This window comes from Hippopotamus amphibius, chromosome 5 (assembly GCF_030028045.1).
Source record: "Hippopotamus amphibius kiboko isolate mHipAmp2 chromosome 5, mHipAmp2.hap2, whole genome shotgun sequence".
NCBI lineage: Eukaryota > Metazoa > Chordata > Mammalia > Artiodactyla > Hippopotamidae > Hippopotamus > Hippopotamus amphibius.
In genome coordinates, this window is record NC_080190.1 from 50,964,422 (window position 1) to 50,985,957 (window position 21,536).

The 21,536-nt window shown below is 37.8% G+C and overlaps 1 protein-coding gene across 1 annotated transcript; it reads left to right on the forward strand.

Moving 5' to 3' along the window:
* Positions 1 to 442: 442 nt before the first annotated feature.
* On the forward strand, positions 443 to 16,583 carry PTPN20 (protein tyrosine phosphatase non-receptor type 20). The gene is made up of 3 exons (XM_057736629.1): positions 443 to 637; positions 15,588 to 15,650; positions 16,507 to 16,583. Exons 1-3 carry the CDS (start codon positions 443 to 445, stop codon positions 16,570 to 16,572), a joined length of 324 nt encoding a protein of 107 aa, XP_057592612.1. The 3' UTR covers positions 16,573 to 16,583.
* The last annotated feature ends 4,953 nt before the right edge of the window (positions 16,584 to 21,536 follow it).

Sequence of the window (21,536 nt, forward strand, 5' to 3'; positions counted from 1 at the left end):
TTCCTTCCTGACCATATCTAACAGAAATCTCTCAAAGTGTCTGGCTACTAATGGCATCCTTCTCTGTTTAGTAGGAACCGATTTTTTTTTTTAAACTACCTACTATAATTGTATATTTCTTAGGTCATGCCAGTAGGTTTTTTGGAGGGAAGAATTTAAATTCATGGACTGAAATAACCCTTTGAAAAGAAACTTGTATGCCATCTTCTCCATTGGTCCATGTGAGATAGTTTCATGAAAACTGGGTGTATTGCATCTCCCGCTTTTCCTTTATCTACCATATGTTTCTGTTTTTATAATAGATGATTCAACACATGTTCCTCTTGGAGAAAACAAGGACTACATCAATGCTAGTTATATTAAAATAGTCAGTTCTGGAGAAGAGTATTATTTTATTGCTACCCAAGGACCACTGCCAAATACCACAAATGAGTTTTGGCAGATGGTTTTGGAAAATAATTCTAATGTTATCGTCATGATAACCAGAGAGGTAGAAGATGGAGTTATCAAATGCCACCATTACTGGCCCACTTCTATGAAGAAACCTTTGGAATTGAAAAGCTGTTATATCTTCCTGCAGAACTACCAGATACTTGACTATTTCGTCATTCGAATATTTGAAGTTGTCAAGAAGTCCGTAAGTTTAAAAAAATCAGTATTAGATATATATTTCATTATATAAGCACACATCAGGATGAGAAGTTGGGCATAAGATGGGACATACCTGGGGATGTTTTTTATAGTAACTTGTTTTTACTTCTCCCTGGTACCAGAAACTAAGACAACACCACTTTCACTTTCGCCTAACCAAACTCTGACTGGAGAGGTGAAAAAATTGAAAAGGGGAGTTGGGGCAGTTGATAGTTAGTATTGGAAGTTGCCTAATCGTGGGATGTACTTCAGCTGCTTCTGCTGAGAGTGACAGATACGTATGGAGTCCCGAAGATATGCTGATAACCCCTGTACCAGGCACTGCTGCTCCTCCCTGAGTAGTGGAGAGTTCGGTGTACTCACTGGTATTTCCAGTGACTGCTTTCAGTGAATGTGGTAATATTGAGATCTGTACGGGGTGCTCTGGGGACTCAGAAGGGAAGTACTTAGCTCTCCTTGGGCTGGGGGGAAGATTTGCTAGAGGAGGTGACATCTGGATTGAGAATTACCCCAAATAAGAAAGATGGAAAGAAGAAGTATAAAATAGCATGGGATGTGTATAAAGAGATGTAGGTAGTTAAGTGTTTTTGGATGTAAAAGTTCAATGCCAGGGAGTAATGACAAGTAAGATGAAGCTATAGAAAATAAGTAGAGAAAGGCAGAACATGAAATGGCTTGGATTTCAGCTAAGGAGCATGAACTTTATTATGAAGATAATTAGGAGACATTGAAGAATTTTAGTAAGAAGGGTCCATGACCAACTAGGGCAGTTAGCAGTTAGATAGAAAGCAAAGACTTTGGTGTTTTTCAGATAAAATTGTCAGATTTATAAATGACTTATGACTTGTGACTAATAAGGAGTGTTCAAAAGTTATGCTGTCCAATGTGATGGCCACGTGGCTATTTTAGATTTAAATTATTTAAGCTTAAATAAAATAACAAAGTCAATTCCTCACTTGCAGTAGCCATACTTCTAGTGTTTAGTCACATGTTACTAGTGGCTAACCATATGGGCAACACAGATATAGAGCATTTACATCATTGTAGAAAGTTCTATTGGGAAGTATTGGCCTAGAATAATTCATAGAATAATTTATTTCTTACTCTAACAGACTCAGAAAATAGAAAAGGAATGATTTATAAGAGAAAATGATGTTACATTGCTCTAAGTGGATTTGATTAGCAGGTAGATGATACATGTGTTCTACAGGAATGAAGGGGGTGGGAGTTAAAGCGGAACTTGAAAAGAGTGATGAGATATGGAGTCATCACCAAAGAAGTTGATTGGAGCACAGGCAATGATCAGGAAAAGGGTTGCTGGAGGTACTGAGGTTGGAACCCATAATTTGCAGTAACAATAAAACATGCAACTATGGGGTTATTTTTTTCCCTAACCATGGGATTCCTGAACCCAGATTATGGAACTGACCCAGGAAGGGCTATTGCTTAGTATATGTGACAAGATTCAAAGGATGAAAGCAGTTTGGTAAGAGAATGACTTAGATAATCAACCCTGGAGTCTAAATTTAGGGAGATGAATGGAATCAGGGCCTGGGAAGAAATGGAGGACATCAAGGACAGGAGAGCTCCATTTAATCGCATTGTTGGAGTTGAAGTGAAGCACAAATGAGGTGGTAGCATATGAGCTTCTGCTCAGAAAATGATGTTGGAATCTAAGAACTGGAATATTTTTGATACTGGACATTACAGGTGATGGTAAGTCCGAGGAGTGATCACCTTGTGAGGACTAGAAGAAAGGAATGGTCTCCTCTGCAAGAGAGAAAAATGTGAGGTTAGAGGGTCTGTTTGGCTGTTGAGACCCCAAGTTTGCCCTGTCAGAACCTGTGGTAGGGTGATAGCGATGAGAAGATGAAGCTAAGTGGTATGAAATGCAAAAGGAAGAGGGGTTTTTGTACAAGGAGAAGGAATAATGAGTTGGAAATAGCATTGGGCAGCAAGAGGTATGCCGCTTAATGCTCTGTGGTACCTGGAGCACAGGAGAGTAGGTGGCCTGGATTAGAGCGGGCTGCAGAGTGCAGGGGGAAGGAAGACACCAGTCCCAAATGACATGTGATATGATACATGCTATGGCTGGAGAAGGACAGCATGCTTGGAGAATATAGGCCAGATGGGAGGCCCAGAGGAATGATATGTCTGCAAGGATTTCAATGCTCGGGTCCACCTGTGGAGCCTTGGCAAGGAGTTTAGGATGGTGGCCTTTGGGCTGAGGCCCACAAGCCTCAAAACCATGGGGTTGATGTTTGGAGAATCTGCATCATGACACTGGATCAGGAAAGCAGTGAGGCCCACCTTCATGCAGATTCTCAGTAGTCAACAGTGCAGGAAAGATTTAATCCCTGAAATATGTGATGGAGTTAGAGCTATCCTCAATTTGGTGCCTTTACAAGATTTTCAAGTATCGTTTTCCTCATCCAATTTTGTATACCAATGATTCAAACTTGAGTTTTTCTATTTGGAACTTAGGAAAGTTGTATTTCTATTTGGAACTTAGAAGAAAGAGGTGCATTAGGGAGAAGCAGAGAAGGAGTGAGAAACCCTTCATGAATTTTTTTCATGAGGTGCCCAGTGAAGTAATATGAGGGCTCCACATTGGGGAAGGGGTGAACCCTCTGGAAAGGATGATAGGTAAACTCAAATCGCTTTATCTGTCAACCCCGAGGAGAGTTCCATGACTCAACTTTCAGAGAGCTCAGCACAAGAGTGGGGACCAAAGTCTACTCACATGGTCCTTAACCACCTTGTCCTTGTCGCCAGAGGAGGTTGCCCCCCACAGAACCCGATTAAGCAACTTGACAAGCACCTACCTATTCTATCAATAATTAAATTTAGTATCATAGTATTTAAGCCAAGTTAGATTACTTTTCTATCTTGTTCCTAACACGTTAGCTTATCTTTCACTCTAAGTGTTTTGGATTCTCGGTTTGTTTGGATTCTTCTGTATTCTCATGGTGCAGAAAAAAGATGGTAGAGTTAGATTTGAGAGGACTACATTACAGTCCCAGCTCTAACATATGAGCCTTCTGACCTAGCATACATCTATCAATCACTCAGATTCTTACTTTTTCATCTGTAAAATAAGGGTAACACAGTGCCTGCCTCCCCAGGGTTGATGTGAGGATTAAATGAGATAATGCATGCGAAGTCCTTAGCACAGTACCTGGCAAAGAGTAAGTGCTAAATTCATGTTATCTGTTAGTATTCTTATTTTTATTACCATATTACCGTATAGCCATTATTTTTACTATTTCTGGCATATTAGAAATTAAAAGAAGATTTCTAATGTAAGAATTTGATAAATCTGTCTTCTCTCTCTCCCCCTTCCTCTCTCTCTCCCTCCCTCCTTCTCTCTCCCTATTTCCCACCCTCTCTCTCTTCCTTTCTCCCTCTCTCCCTCCCCTCACCCCACCCCCTACAGACAGGAGCTAGTCACTTTGTAAAACACTTGCAGTTCACCAAGTGGCCAGACCATGGCACTCCTGCCTCAGCAGAAGGTTTTATACATTATGTTCATTATGTGAGGAAGAGCCACCTTACAGGACCCATCGTTGTTTACTGCAGTGCTGGCGTGGGCCAGACACGGGTGTTCCTATGTGTGGATGTTGTGTTCTGTGCCATTGAAAAGAACTTTTCAGTAAGTGTGTGAATTAAGCACATAAACTGATGCTGCTAGTAAACACTGTATTTTTAACAGCCTTCCAATAGCTGAAGACTAATATTTGGCCTTCAAGAGCAACCGAGTAAATAGAGAGCACACGAGCTCTGGATAACTGCTTCTCACTTAACTGCTGCAGGTTCTTGGAGGTGGTTGTAAGGATTAAAGTACATAATGCAAATGAATCGCTTCAGACAGCGTCTGGAGCGTAGTAGGTGCACAGTAAACGTGAGTTCATTTTCCTTTTCCTTCCCTCCACCCACACATATCGTTTTTAGAATCTTGTTAGAGAATGTCAATGATGTGTGCCTATGTTTAATGAACAGAAATACATGCATGTGAGCACATTAGGAAAAAAAAAAGTAGACTTCAGAGTTAATGAGAGGTCCCTGGGTTTGACTCACAGTTTTGCCACACACTAGATTTTGGTGACTGCACATTGCTCATCCTCTCTGAAACCTACTTTTCTCTTATGTAAAATAAGAGTAATAATATGGTTGGGTTCGCGTCAACCATTAACAATTCTTTACCTTCCTCCTAAATTTGGAACCAGCTAAGGGATAGACACAAGACTTAGACATATAGTGATTTTACTATTACCTTTATTATTGATGAATTAGGGATTGTGACTTTGGATCTGTGCCGCAAAGGGCCTACTTACTGAACTGCTTTCCTGTGCTGCAGAAGTGAGGAGGGGAAGACATTTGTTTACCTAGCAGGCACTGGGGCGAAAGCAGCTCTCACCAAGTGCACAAGAAATACGAAAACCCACGGCTCAGTCATTAGACAACAGGGCCTGTGAGGCACTTGCCCTGGTAGGCAAATTCTGCAGAGTTATCTTGCCATCCGAACAAACGTTAAATCTCTGCTCTCTCAGGCTTTATGTAGTTATACCCCAGCCGTGACAAGTTCTTCCCTATGTCAGCAAATTGGCTGCATGGCTTCTGCAACTCTCCCATCCCAAGGTCGTGTGATGTCGGGGATAGAAAAGTAGTGTCTCCCAGGAACTCCCTGGAAGACAGAGGAAGTTTCTTTCTCTCAGAAGCCTGAGCCAGTATATCCCAGCATTTCACTGTTTCTGTTTCCGTTATAGCCCTTTCCCTAAACTCATCCCTGTAGGAGGTGCTGGTCCATTAAGGTCAGTCAGGACTCCTCCAGGCCACAAGGTTGAGAATCAGAGACGCATTGTTTTCCAAAGCAAACTGAGAGTTTTATTACAGAGAATGAATATAAACTGGGTGGTCAAAAAAATGACAAATGTCTTCAAAAGTGCTGAAAATTTAAGTAGTGTGAATCTGATGTCACCTGTTCCCATAATTAATGTTGTTTAATCCTTTGAACAGACAATGCATTAGCATAATTTTTATTTTTTATAGTCATCATTATTAATTTGTTTATATTTGTCCTTATTTTATATTCCTTACAGAAACTGTAAAAACTCTAAATATTGTATTTTATGATTCTAAGAAGCACTTCCCCCCCATCATTATACCTTCTTTAAACTTAAAATGTTTTATATCATCTATCAGCTTAATGGATAGTGTTTTTCTTAAGAGTACATAAAATAGTGATGTATTTTACAATTAAGTATGCTTAGATTGATGGAGAATAGTGGTTCAAAAATAGGAGGTACATGCATTGTTGCCTTCTTGGCTTTCCTTAGAGCCTTGAGCTGTCAAATGTTCTTACTGATGCCCCTCTTTACTCTTTTAAGAAATTTTGTCCACCAGAGCCACTCAAAGTGTGGTCTTGGGCCAGCACCAATCTATGGGTATTTGTTATTTGCAGCAAGATAAGTTTTCTGAAATTGAGAGTAAGCATTTAGAAACTTTCAAAGCAGTTTGATATATTGCTGTGACATCCTAGAGCATGACAGTGGATTGGTCTTGGTGAACTCGGTGTAGACCAGTTTGCATGTTGTGGAACTCACACAGGGAATCTTACGTGCTACAAGCTGCATACCAGCCATGTGTGACTGACATTTCAAGATTAATTTATCAATTGTAACTCTAAAGGATATGAAAATCTGAGAATATGTAACCATTTCTTTTTACTGTTATTTTGTAGTCATGTTTATTTTTTTAAGCTCTTTATTGGAATATAATTGCTTTACACTCTTGTACCAGCTTTTGAGGTACACCAAAGTGAATCAGCTGTATTTATACATATATCCCCATATCCCCTCCCTCCCATGACTCCCTCCCATGCTCCCTGTCCTGGCACTCTAAGGCATCACCCATCATGGAGTTGATCTCCCTTTGTTATACAGCAACTTCCCACTAGCTATCTCTTTTACAGTTGGTAGTGTATATATGTCTATGCTACTCTCTCACTTCATCCCTGCTTCCCCTTTGCACCACCCCACCCCCACCAATGCCGTGTCCTCCAGTCCATTCTCTGCATCTGCATCTTTATTCTTAACCTGTCACTGCGTTCATCAGTACCATTTTTTTTTGATTCCATATATACGAGTTAGCATACAGTATTTGTTTTTCTCTTTCTGGCTTACTTCGCTTTGTATGACAGACTCTAGGTCTATCCACCTCACTACAAATAACTCAATTTTATTCCCTTTTATGGCTGAGTAATATTCCATTGTATATATGTGCTACATCTTCTTCATCCATTCATCTGTTGATGGGCATTTAGGTTGTTTCCATGTCCTGGCTATTGTAAATAGTGCTGCAATGAACATTATGTTTCTTTTTGGATTATGATTTTCTCTGGGTATATGCCCAGGAGTGGGATTACTGGATCATATGGTAGTTCTATTTTTAGTTTTTGAAGGAACCTCCAAACTGTTTTCCAATGAAAGCTGTACCAACTTACATTCCCACCAACAGAGCAGGAGAGTTCCCTTTTCTCCACACCCTCTCCAACATTTATTGTTTCTAGATGTTTTGATGATGGCCATTCTGACCAGTGTGGGGTGATACCTCGTTGTAGCTCTGACTTGCATTTCTCTAATCATTAGTGATGTTGAGCATCTTTTCATGTGTTTGTTAGCCATCTGCATGTCTTCTTTGGAGAAATGTCTATTTAGGTCTTCTGCCCATTTGTGGATTGGGTTATTTACTTTTTTGGCATTAAAGTGCATGAACTGCTTATATATTTTGGAGATTAATCCTTCATCCGTTGCTTCGTTGGCAAGTATTTTCTCCCATTCTGAGGGTTATCTTCTTGTCTTGTTTATGGTTTCTTTCACTGTGCAAAAGCTTTTAAGTTTTATTAGGTCCCATTTGTTTATTCTTGATTTTAATTCCATTATTCTAGGAGGTGGGTCCAAAAGGATCTTGCTTTGATGTATGTCATAGAGTGTTCTGCCTGTGTTTTCCTCTAGGAGTTTTATAGTGTGTGGCCTTACATTTAGGTCTTTAGTCCATTTTGAGTTTATTTTTGTGTATGGTGTTAGGAAGTGTTGTAATTTCATTCTTTTACATGTTGCTCTCCAATTTTCCCAGCACCACTTACTGAAGAGGCTGTCTTTTTTCCATTGTATATTCTTGCCTCCTTTGTCAAAGATAAGGTGCCCATATGTGCTTGGGCTTACCTCTGGGTTCTCTATTCTGTTCCATTGATCTACTTTTCTATTTTTGTGCCAGTACCATACTGTCTTGATCACTGTGGCCTTGTAGTATAGTTTGAAGTCAGGAAACCTAATTCCTCCAACCCCCTCTTTCCTTCTCAAGATTGCTTTGGCTATTCAGGGTCTTTTGCATTTCCATACAAATTGTAAGATTTCTTGTTCTAGTTCTCTGAAAAATGCCATTGGTAATTTGATAGGGATCGCATTGAATCTGTAAATTGCTTTGGGTAGGATAGTCATTTTCACAATGTTGATTCTTCCAATCCAAGAACATGGTATGTCTCTCCATCTGTTTGTATCATCTTTGATTTCTTTCATCAGTGTCTTATAGTTTTCTGCAAACAGGTCTTTTGCCTCCTTAGGCAGGTTTATTCCTAGGTATTTTATTCTTTCTGTTGCAATGGCAAATGGGAGAGTTTCCTTAATTCTTTAATTTCTCTCTCTGCTCTTTCGTTGTCAGTGTATAATGCAAGGGATTTCTGCACATTAATTTTGTATCCTGCTACTTTACTAAATTCATCAATTAGTGTTAGCAGTTTTCTGGTAGTCTTTCAGGTTTTCTATGTATAATATCATGTCATCTGCAAAGAAGGGACAATTTTACTTCTTCTTTTCCAGTTTGGATTCCTTTTATTTCATTTTCTTCTCTGATTGCTGTGGCTAAAACTTCCAAAACTATATTGAATAATAATGGTGAGGGTGGGCACCCTTGTCTTGTTCCTGTTCTTAGAGGGAATGCTTTCAGTTTTTCACCATTTAGAATGATGTTGGCTGTTGGTTTGTCATAATGGCTTTTATTATGTTGAGCTAATTTCTTTCTATGCCCATTTTCTGGAGAGCTTTTATCATAAATGGCATGACATTTTGTCAAAAGCTTTCTCTGCATCTATTGAGATGATCATATGGTTTTTATCCTTCAATTTGTTGATATGATGTATCACACTGATTGATTTGCATATATAGAAGAATCCTTGCATTCCAGGGATAAACCCCACTTGATCATGGTGTATGATCTTTTTAACCTGCTATTGGATTCTGTTAGCTAGTGATAATGGCCTGTAATTTTCTTTTTTTGTGACATCTTTGCCTGGTTTTGGTATCAGGATGATGGTGGCCTTGTAGAATGAGTTTAGGAGTGTTCTTCCTTCTGCTATATCTTGAAAGAGTTAGAGAAGCATAGGTGTTATCTCTTCTCTGAATGTTTGATAGAATTCTCCTGTGAAGCCATCTGCTCTGGGCTTTTGTTTTTTGGGAGATTTTTGATCACAGTCTCAATTTCCATACTTGTGATTGGTCTGTTCATATTATCTATTTCTTCCTGGTTCAGTCTTGGAAGATTGTGTTTTTCTAAGAATTTATCCATTTCTTCCAGGTTATCCAATATATTGGCATACAGTTGCTTGTAGTAGTCTCTCACGATCTTTTGTATTTCTGCAGTGTCTGTTGTTACTTCTCCTTTTTCATTTCTAATTCTGTTGATTTGTGTCTTCTCCCTTTTTTTCCTGGTGAGTCTGGCTAATGGTTTATCAATTTTGTTTATCTTCTCAAAAAACCAGCATTTAGTTTCATTGATCTTTGCTATTGTTTCCTTCATTTCTTTTTCATTTATTTCTGCTCTGATCTTTATGATTTCTTTCCTTCTGCTCACTTTGGGGTTTCTTTGTTCTTCTTTCTCTCATTGTTTTAGGTATAAGGTTAGGTTGTTTATTCAATATTTTTCTTGTTTCTTGAGGTAGGACTGTATTGCTATAAAATTTCCTCTTAGAACTGCTTTTGCTGCATCCTTTGGGATGTCATTTGTTTCTAGGTATTTTTTGATTTCCTCTTTGATTACTTCATTGATTTCTTGGTTGCTTAATAGCATATTGTTTAGCCTCCATGTGTTTGTATTTTTTACACTTTTTTTCCTGTAATTGCTATCTAGTCTCATGGCATAGTTAGTGGTCAGAGAAGACACTTGATATGATTTCAATTTTCTTGAATTTACTGAGGCCTGATTTGTGACCCAAGATGTGATCTATCCTGGAAAATGTTCCATGTGCACTTGAGAAGAAAGTGTATTCTGTAGTTTTTGGATGGAATGTCCTATAAATATCAATTAAATTGAGATGGTCTAATGTGTCATTTAAAGCTTGTGTGTCCTTATTTATTTTCTGTTTGGATGATCTGTCCATTGATGTAAGGGGGATGTTAAAGTCTCCTACTGTTATTGTGTTACTGTTGATTTTCCCTTTTATGGCTGTTAGCATTTGCCTTATGTATTGAGGTGCTCCTATGTTGGGTGCATAGATATTTACAATTGTTATGTGTTCTTCTTGGATGGATCCCTTGATCATTATGTAGTGTCCTTCCTTGTCTCTTGTAATAGTCTTTACTTTCAAGTCTAATTTGTCTGATATGAGTATTGCTACTCCAGCTTTCTTTTGACTTCCATTTGCCTGGAATATCTCTTTGTATCCCTTTACTTTCCGTCTGTATGTGTCCCTTGGTCTGAAGTGGGTTTCTTGTAGGCAGCATATAGAAGGGTCCTGTTTTTGTATCCATGCAGCCAGTCTGTGTCTTTTGTTTGGAGCATTTAATCCATTTACATTTAAGGTGATTATTGACATGAGTGTTTCTATTACCATTTTCTTAATTGTTTTGGGTTTGTTTTTTGTAGGTCTTTTCCTTCTCTTGTGTTTCCTAGTTAGAAAAGTTCCTTTAGCAATGGTTGTAAGGCTGGTTTGGTGGTGTTGCATTCTTTTAACTTTTGCTTGTCTGGAAAGCTTTTGATTTCTCCATCAAATTTGAATGAGATTCTTGCTGGGTAGAGTATTCTTGGCTGTAGGTTTTTCTCTCTCAGGACTTTCAGTATATCCTGCCACTCCCTTCTGGCCTGCAGAGTTTCTGCAGAAAGATCAGCTGTTATCCTTATGGGGTTTCCCTTATATGTTATTTGTTGCTTTTCTCTTGCTGCTTTTAATATTTTTTCTTTGTGTTTAATTCTCGTTAGTTTGATTAATATGTGCTTTGGTGTATTTCTCCTTGGGTTTATTCTGTATGGGATTCTCTGCACTTCTTGGACTTGACTAATTATTTCCTTTCCTATGTTGGGGAAGTTTTCCACTATAACCTCTTCAAATATTTTCTCAGACCCTTTCTTTTTTTCTTTGTCTTCTGGGATGCCTATGATTCGAATGTTGGTGCACTTAATGTTGTCACCAAGGTCTCTGAGACTGTCTTCCATTCTTTTTATTCTTTTTTCTCTTTCCTGCTGTGTAGCAGTTATTTCCCCCATTCTGTCTTCCAACTCACTTATTCATTCTTCTGTCTCAGTTATTCTGCTGTTTAGAATAAAAAAAATGGAAATGTATAAAAGATAGAGAAGGGAAGGAAGTAGGAGAGATAAAGTCAGCCCTTCAAAAAAGTTAGCTAGAAATAGAAATACATAAAAAGGCTAAAAATAAAAATAGAATGAAAAATATGTTGTAAAACGTGTAGATCCCTTAGGACTAAGATCATAATTAATTAAAAAAAAAAAAAAAAACTAGAAGTGACTCCAGAATGGACCAGATCAGTAGACTTAATAATAATATTTCTGTTTCCTTGGGGTCTCAGCTGTAAGTGTCCTTCTATCTGCCTTGGGCTTTTTGTATTACTCTGCGACCAGTAGACCTTCCTTTATTGTTCGTCTGTAAGTGCTGGTGTATGGGGAGAGAGAGTGTACAATAGTGGCTCCTTCCCCTGGGAGTGAGTGAGCAGTGGCGCCCTGCCTGGGTTGCAGCAGCTCAGGTGGCAGTGGCAGTGCCTGTTGCAGATGGAAGCCAGCAGCTCAGGTGCAAACAGAATGTCTCCAGAGCTGGGTCACTCTGTGGACTTTTGGCTCTTGGCTGCAGGCATTCTAGGCCAGCCCCACCTGGGGGCCTTTGTTATCCCTGAGTTGGACAGCCAGGCCCAGAGTGGGTCTTTCTTCGTCTGTTGCAGGCACCGAGAGACTCCAACCACGGCTCCTCCCCCGCTTATGAGTCAGCAGTATTGAGCCGCCGCCCAACTTTCTGTGGTAGGCATTCTCCACTGTGGATTTCTTCCCTCCTGTCCCCTCAGTCCATCTCCCTAGGGCCAATGTTTCTCACCCTGAACCAGTTCTCTGGTTCCCATGTTCCAGCTCCCAGACCCCCTGTTCAGCTGTGAAGCTATGTTTCAGTCTGGACATGCTGAGCCATGGTGCAGACCCTCCATGTGTTTCTCACTCTTTCCCATCTGCCACAGATCAGCCGCTTCACCCTCTTTGAACAGTCCCAAATGTCTCCCTTCTGACCCAGGGAAATTCCCTGTTGGAGAAGGGGTTTCCCCATCAGATAAGGGATGTTTCCCCAAATTCGGCAATCTCCCCTCTGCTTCAACTTCCCCCACCCCAGGTTGTGGGGCCCATCCCTTTCCTTTCTTCTCCTCCTCTTTCTCCCTTTTCTTTTTTTCCCCCTCTGTCCTATCCAGTTATGTCGGGATCTTTGCAGTCCTTTCTGGTGTCTGAGGTCTTCCGCTGATGTTCAGCTGGTTCTCTGTGGGAATTATTGCATCTTTTGATGTATTCCTGATGCATCTGTGGAGAGGGATGCATTCCACGTCCTTCTACTTTGCTGCCCTCTTTCTTCCCCTTTTTTCCTTTGTGCTTTGTCTAATTTCACTTGCTCACAGGATACTGTGTACAGAAGCCTCACACCAGGCCCTTCAGACCAGAGTTCCCAGGGCCAAATGGCTGTGCCCACACCTCAGCTTGGAGTTAATTTTTTTATAAGGGGCAAGGTTTAAGTCAAGGTTCACAGGTTTTTTTTGTTTTTTATTTTTTGCCTACAGATGTCCAGTTGTTCAGTACCACTTGTTGAAAAGGCTATTCTTTGTCCACTGAACTGTTTTTCGCACCCTTTTTAGAAATCCTTGGGACTATTTGTATGGGGCCTATTTCTAGTTCCATATTCTGTTTGATTGATCTATGTGTGTATCCTTTTGCCATTACCACCCTTTGGATTCCTGTAGCTATATAGAAAGTCTTAACTTCAGAGAGAGTAATTCTTTCTCTTTCAAAATCGTTTTAACTATTATAGGTCTGTGCCTTTCCATATAAATTTTAATATTAACTTGTCTATATTTACAGAAAAGCTTGAGGGATTTTGATAAGAAGAATTGACATTTTTATTATGTTAGATCTTCCAATATGAACATGGTATGTCTCTCAATTTATTTAGGTCTTCTTTGATTACTTTCATCAGCATTTTGTCATTTTCAGCATACAGCTTTTGTACATATTTTGTTAGATTTATCTTATTTCATTTTCTTTGAAGCAATTGTAAGTGATATTGGGTTTCTACTATCATGTTTATTGTATGTAAATGTATGTAGAAATGCAGTTGATTTTTGCATGTTGATCTTGTATCCTGTGATCTTATTGAACTCACTTATTAGTTCTAAGAGGTTTTTTGTCCTGTTCTGTTTTCTTTTTGGATTCCTTTGTATTTTCTACATAAACGATCATTCCATCTGCAAGTAGGGACAGACTTATCTCTTCCTTTCCAATTTTTCTGGTCTTTTCTTTTCTGGTCTTTTTGCACTACCTGGAAATTCTTTTTCTAGTCTTATTGCACTACGTGGAACTTCGAGTGTAGTGGTGAAAACAGGTGGTGAGAGCAGACATTCTTGCCATCACTAATATTAGGGGGAAAGCAAATTAAAATCATTTGTTCTGTGGAAGAGCCTATGAAGTAGATGAAAAGACAGGCTACAGACTTGGAGAAACTGTTTGTTAGCCACATATCCAACAAAGGTCTCACATTTAGAACATATAAAGAACCCTCAAAACTCAATAGTAAAATAAATAAATAAGCATTCAGTTAGAAAATGTTTCAACAAAGAGAATGTATCAATGACAAATAAGCACATGGAAAGATGTTCAGCTTTTTTATCCTTTAGGGAAATGAAATTAAAACTATGATGAAACATCACTAGACATCTATCAGAAAGGCTAATATAAAAAATAATGACAACACCAAATGCTGGTGAAGATTTGAAAAAACTAGATTACTTATGCATTGCTCATAGGTATGTAAAATGGTATGCAGTGTATCCAGTCTGGAAACTAGTTTTAAAAATTCTTTAAAAAAACAAGCAGAACTAAACTAAACTTACCACATAACCCTAGCAATAACATTCTTGGGTGTTTATTCCATAGAAGTGAAAACTTAGGTTCACACAAAAAAACCTGGGAAACAACCTAGATGTCCTTCAACAAGTTAATGGTTAAAAAAATCGGTACATGTCCATAGTGTGGAATACTGTTTAGCAATAAAAAGGAATGAACTCTTGATATACTCAATTTGGATGAATCTTGAGGCAATTAGGCTAAATGAAAAAAAGTTAGTCTCAAGAAGTTAGATAGTACATGATTCCATTATGTAATCCCCTTGAAATAACAAAACTATAGAGATGGAGAGCAGGTTACTGGTTGTCAGGGGTTGGGGGTAAGGTTGGGATGGGTGGTAGTTCTAATGGATAGCAGGAGGAAGTCTTGTGGTGGAACAGTCATGCATCTTGATCGTGGTTGCAGTTCCATGAATCTTCACATGTGATAACATTGTAGAGAACTACACCTACACACATACATGCCCTCGCTCACAAATGATTACACATAAAACTGGCAAAATCTGAATAAGCTCTGTAGATTGTACCAATGTCAATCTCCTGGTTTTGATATACTCTAGTTATATAGGATGGTATAATTGGAGGAAACTAGGTGAAAGATACACAGACTCTCCCTGTACATTTTTTTGCAACTTACTATGTATGTATAATTATTTCAATATAAAAATTTTAAAGGCTTAATTAAAATTTTATTATAGAAATGAAAAGTCATAAAAATAAAGACATGCTTACATTTTCTCTGATTTTTATGTACTTCTGGGTTATAGCTGACAGTTGACAAACCTTAAATTTCATGTGGGCTTGCAGCACATGGCTGGTCCTCAGCTTGTACCACATGTGACTTTTCAGGCAAGTTCAGCAACACCTAAGCTGGTCTATATCCTGTTCCACTGATGTGGCTCCCGGATGCTGTGCCACTGTCAGATTGCCATGAAGAGTTTCTAAACACTTATTACCGGTTTCTGGACTCATCTCATTGTGGTCTAGCAATAGCCCTTTGCAGACCTGCACCAGCTTAGCAACCACACTGTGTAGTACTGGTCTTTGTGCACAGGTGCAGAATCTGGTGTTGGGCCAACTGTTGCTCAGGGTCTCCATTTGAGTTAAGAGGGCTCTATATATGAGAAACAGCTGTGTTACTGTTGTGACTAGAAAAAGTCTTCTATGCTCAGACTTTTGCAGAATCACAGTGCTGCTTTAAGTTCTCCCTTTGGAGAACAGAAAAGTATACACGGGGCAAATTTGTTGTTATTTCTTTTGGAGAGCATTTCTTATTATAAATAATTGCTTCCTGCTTTTTCCTGGAAACCCTTTTAAACAAGTCTTCCTTATCCATTAGACTAGGTTAAACATAGTACATTTTCTTTTGGCTGAAAATGAGAACTTTCTGGTTAAACTCTGATATATCTTTTACTGGAAAGAAGTATGGCATATTTCTTTGGCATCTGTGGGTTTTGTGTTTCCCCCCTCTATGGATAATACAAAATTACTGTCATCCTGTTACAGTTCAACATCATGGATATAGTGGGCCAGATGAGAGAACAACATTATGGAATGATCCAAACGAAGGTAGGTCTCACCACATACATTCTAATAAGAACAATAATAAAGATAAACATTATATAGCACATTACAATTTGTAAAGCTCTTTTACCTACACAATTTCATCAAATTCTCACTGTTTGAGGTAGACATTAGTTATGCTCTGTTATTTCTGATGAAGTTTTTCAAGTTCAGAGCAGTGAAGTTTGTTCCATAAGGTTATTCAGATAGCAAGTGGAGGAGCCAAGGCTGAAACTGAAGTCTCCTAATGCCCAAACACATACTTAATCCATAATGCCGTGTTATTTAAGTAACATATCTAAAGTTATTTTCCATAAATTTCTGGACGGCAGTTTTGGCATATTTATTATATTTGTAACTGAAATATCAAAGTCATTGGCATGTCATAAAAAAGATATCATTTATCTCACAGATTAGCTACATTAATCATTGGGGGGATCAAAAGACTATGGATAATGAAAACAAACAGGTACCCCAAAATCTGTTTTAGGGTTTTTTAAGACAGTGTTCAATGATATGAAGTGTTTCATTTGAACTAGGTATGCCTGAAAGGTCTGGGGCACCATCTAAAGAAAAGTTTAAATTTGATTTATCCAGTGAAGATATAAAGAGATTGAAATTGAGTCAGTTTCCCCTGTGTTCAGTTAAACTTCAGTTAACTAGTTCTAGACCTAGAACTATATTATTATCATTTATCCTCCTGATATTTTTAAAAAAGCATATTTACATAAAGAAGTTCTTGGTTAAATGTTTGCTCTTCTTAGGCACTTTTCTTTGTGGTTGAAAAGTACAAATGTGTTTTATGAAAGTGGATATTGGTATTCAATTAACATTCCATTGTTTTTCATGTATATGTATTTAGGAGCAGTATATCTTTTGTTATAAAATTGTGCTTGAAGTTCTTCAGAAGCTTCTGACTTTAAAGTAAAACTTCTGTTGCCACACACTTGAAATTACCAAATGGCTTAGAGCCTCCTTGTAAAGAACATGTTCGAGCTGTGCTGAAGGGCATTGCTTTTGCAAATGTGCTTTCTTGGTGTATCATTTGACTTTCTTTCTGACAACTCCCTGAAGGCAGCATCATTTGGTTTGGGATGAACAGTGTTTACCCACTGATCTTACTTAGGTAACATCAAGTAACCTCCCACATTTTCCAGTGAAATGAAAGTTACATAAAACAACTGCAGCCTATTTGGTTGAAGGGATTACAGAACCCAATGAATGACTTAAACTGTATTATTTAAGATTTTATTTGGAAAGACAGCTGAAGGGAGCTGAGGATTTTCTGGATCACAAGATCGCAAGACCACATCATGACCTCTTACAGATATTTTCAAGACGGATACGTATCCAAGTTTTTTAGCTAGAGTCTGTACTTGTAGGTGGTATTTGAATAACTTAGGTCACTAAAGAGTCCAATTAGGATGGGTTAACTTTCTGTGCAAATTGGATTCCATTTTCCTATACTTCTATACTCTTGTGGGGTCCCAGGGACCGCAGAGGACAAGCTGCCTTTCTAGAGCAGCTGGACAAGGACCTGTTGGTCTGGGGAGCATTTTCATGGGTGGGCAGAGTTCCTCCTCTCCATCACATGAGCACACTCGTGAAAGGTCCAAAACTAAAATAGATGTTTATATAGAAAGTCCAAGAGGAAATTTTTGTCCGTCTTGAGTTCTTTCCTATCCCACCCTAACACTTAACATATTACTCAGTCTGCTTTGTTAAAAGCAAATATTACATTTTACTTACCTCTTACTCTCTGCCCTTTAGCTAACCAATAAACTTTGATACAAGCTTTATTACGTACTTCTGAATATCTCTTATGCCAGATATATTTTTTCACTAAAATCTATGATAATTATTTTTTTCTTCAGAGTTCCATTAAATCATTTGTTTCCACTACTGCCCCACCTCTGCTGTAACATTTAGAAGTTGGCTTTGGGAACCAGATTTTGGAAAGCCAAATTCATAGTTGTGAAAACGAAAACTTCCATATTCTGTTTTTGAAAAGATGTGGCCATTATTACATTCATCTTATTAAAGGACTTTGCTTCATGCAATTGCAGTGATACTTTGGTCAAGGAATTTTAGTGACCATTTATACTTGATTATAAACTATAAAGCAAGTGATGTATGTCTTTGTATGATGTAATTCAGTGGAGATCAGAATAGTCTATGCATTATATTGAGAAAGTTTCTAATATTAATCTGTAAATCTTGAATGTTTAAGAGGCTTATTTTGTTCCCTTAGCTGAATGAATACTTGAATTGGTTGAATTAAAATTGATAATTCTCATTTTAAAAATAATTATATGCTGGAAATGTACTTTGTATTGAATGGAATTGATGATTTTACCTATTTAAATTGTTTATATAAATAATAGTCTGTGCTAAACATTAATTTAATTTTGATGATTGACTTTTAACATTTGTATTACTTTTTATATTTTCTCTACTGTAAAATAATAGACATAATGTGCAAGAATATTTCCGAGAAGGATTCTGTGCTCTTATTTAAATTAAAAGATTTACTATTTATTGCCTGAAGTATTTCTTTATTATTTGGGCCTTGAAATGTTCTTATAAAGAAAAATTCTATAATTCTCAATGGTAAACATGTCTATTCTTTAATATGTGCCTCATATTTTTGTAGCTGGACTAATTTTTAGTTTTTCAGGGAAATTCAGTAAGTAAGTATGGAAATATTGATTACATTTGTCCTTATTTCATTTTTGGGAGGTGAATTCCAAATTGAAACTTTTTGACTAATTGAAATACTAAGTTTTACACCAAAAATAAATCAATTTTTGTCTAGGATATGAATATGAAACTCCCATCGACACCTTTGTCAGTTTATGAATGCTTATTTAGAGGAAATTTTAAAATATTTAAATATAAGCATATACACATATATTAACTTTCAACTTTAAATACCTATTTTTTCTAAATTGTATGTGTTTCACGAACTTATATGTTGGACCCAGCCTTTTCAGAAATAAACATTGTAGGTTTCATTCTTATATAAGTCTTAGCAATTTATTTTTGTTTGGACGTTCACCCCCAAACTGTCTAAAACACTACTGAATTTTCAATTAAGTTTACAATTGTTACACAAAGGTCATTTCAGTGATTTATTTATATTGAAAAATCTCAAAGGAAAACACCGTAAATAACTCTAAAACAAATAAGTTTCACTTCCTATTTAATTTTTCTTAATCCCGGGGAAGAATTAATTTTCTTCCATGTTGTCTTGAGGTTCAAGTAATTGAACCAAGAGATTAGAAAGTGTTCACTAAGTAAAAACAGGTCAGTGGTGGGGATGATGGATCGCTCGGTGGAGAACTCAATTTGTCCACAGCCACAATCAAAGAGCAACAACTAATGACCTCATAATAAAACAATTTGAGTTAGAAGGAATCTTAAAGGATATCTAATGCAACCATCATATCTGAAACTTGAACATTTTTTAGACACTACTAGCAAGAGACATAATATTTGGAGTTGAAAAAATAGAGCCTTCCGATTAGCAAAACAATACCTCCTGTCAGCACTATAGGTGAGTACTGCTCTAGAGTTACCCAGCCAACCTGATAAGATTACAAAAAGGTATAACTGGTATAAATATTGGAAAGTTAGAACACAATAATCTTTTGTTTGGATATCTTGCCCACATAGAAATAGACTCAACTAAAGTATAGTATTATGAAATTCATTATGAAGTATGAGTAAAAGATATCTATGCACCAAAAATTAATCTTTTTCTATATCAGGGGTCAGCAAACTATGGCCTGCAGGTGAAGTCTGACCTATTGCCTGTTTTTGTAAATAGAGTTTATGGCCATTTCTTTATATATTATCTATAGCTGCGTTTGTGCTCCAATGGCAGTGGCAAGGTGGCAGAGATCATATGGCCCGTGGAGCCTAAAATATTTATCATCTGGCCCTTTAAAGAAAAAGTTGGCCAACCCCTGTTATATATCTTTAATAGGAAAAATATCTCTGAGCAATACGGATATGTAACATATATATTTTATAAAATGTATAAAATGCTTAAGATTAAATTTACCCAGAACTTGACCAGTTGATGTTCATATTCTGAACGAATAGTAAATGCATGAAAAGAACCATGATACTTTTGAAAAAGAAAAATTAATTGTGAGGAAGGGAGAGGGTTTGCTTTAGCAATAGTCAAAGTATTGTCTAAAGTCACAGTAATTAAAACAATGTAATACTGGTACAGGGATACATAAATGGCTCAATGGAACAAAATAGTCAAGAAATAGACTCCATAGACTCCTATATACTTGTGAATATTTAATATATATTGTATGCTAAAATAGCATTTCAAATCCAGAACTTCAAAATATATGAAGCAAAAACTGATAGAACTGACAAAATGGGAAAGATAGAAGAATCTGCAATTATAGTTACAGATTTCATCTCTTAATAGGTGATAGAATAAATAGACAGAAAATCAGTAAGGAAATAAAAGATTTGTATAACACCACCAACCTGCTTGACCTAATTGGTATTTGTAGAGCACTGCACCAAACTATAGGAGAATAAACACTTTTTCAAGTGCATGTGGAACATTCACCAACAGAGATTATATTTGGGGTTCAAAATAGTTTCAATATAATTCAAAGGAAAGGAACTATATTTATGGAATTAAGTAGAAATCAATAATATAAATATATTTCAAAAATTCCAAAGTATTTGGAAATTTAACAATGTACTTCTAAATAACTTATGGGTCAAATAATAAAAGAAAAATTAGAAGATATTTTGAACTAAATGAAAACACAACATATCATAACTTGTGAGATGCAGTGACAAAGTTTAGAGGGAAAGTCATATGCTTGGTTGGGCTATGCTGAATTTGCTATGCCCGTGGGACCTCCAAGTGTCTCTGCAAGTCTGATGTTAGAAGGATTCCTGAGGTGAAGACCTAGATCCTAGAGAACGTTTGCCTTGAAAGTGACGTTTGAAGGCATGGGGATGGATGAGCTCCTCCAAAGAAAGTGAGGTGGAGGCTGAGAGCAGCGCCCGGGGGAATGTCAACATTCATCCCCACCTTGACTACCCTTCACGGCCCAGCCTAAGAGCCATGGTTCTTCTTTCATGAAGCCTCCTAACACTCTTCTCTCCCTCCTCCGATTCTTTCATCAGTGCCTTTCAAACTCTGTGGTGAAAAACCTGTTTTATTTACAAACAGATGGACCCCAAAACAGCCAAAATAGCCAACAGATATTTACTGGAAAGTGTGGTGGACTAATCTGAGAACAGCAGCTGAAACTGATTATCATTACTGTCCACTTCAAGAGTGAGTAAGTGCAAGCAGCACTTGGTAGGGCCTGAAGGGGTTGGAGCAGTCTAGTTCTTATCTACTCTCAAGGTGGACCAGCCAAGACTTTTCCAGAACAGAGTCCCACACTGAAGAGAAATTGTAGAATCAAAATTGAGCAAAACAGGGATAATAGGGATGCATAAAAGAGAAGGTCCCTATAAAAGTGAGTGAGGGGAACAGAGCTGGGAAACATGCATTTTTGATTAATTAATTAATTTACTGGCTGCATTGGGTCCTCGTTGCTGAGCGAGGGCTTTCTCTAGTTGTGGTGAGTGGGGATTACTCTTCATTACAGTGCATGGGCTTCTCATTGCGGTGGCTTCTTGTTGCTGAGCACAGGCTCTAGGTGCATAGGCTTCAGTAGTTGCAGCATGCAGGCTCAGTAGTTGTGGCTCACGGGCTCTAGAGCTCAGGCTCAGTAGTTGTGGCACATGGGCTTAGTTGCTCTGAGGCACGTGAGTTTTTCCCGGACCAGGAACCGAACCCGTTTCCCCTGCATTGGCAGGCGGATTCTTAACCACTGTGCTACCAGGGAAGTCCCAGAC

What these genes read in the sequence shown, in the direction of transcription:
- PTPN20 (XM_057736629.1), top strand. Translation starts at nt 443, where the DNA reads ATGGTTTTGGAAAATAATTCTAATGTTATCGTCATGATAACCAGAGAG. An exon ending in TTGAAGTTGTCAAGAAGTCC is followed by an intron (nt 638 to 15,587) that starts GTAAGTTTAAAA and finishes ATCCTGTTACAG; the next exon opens with TTCAACATCATGGATATAGT. An exon ending in ATGGAATGATCCAAACGAAG is followed by an intron (nt 15,651 to 16,506) that starts GTAGGTCTCACC and finishes ATATGTATTTAG; the next exon opens with GAGCAGTATATCTTTTGTTA.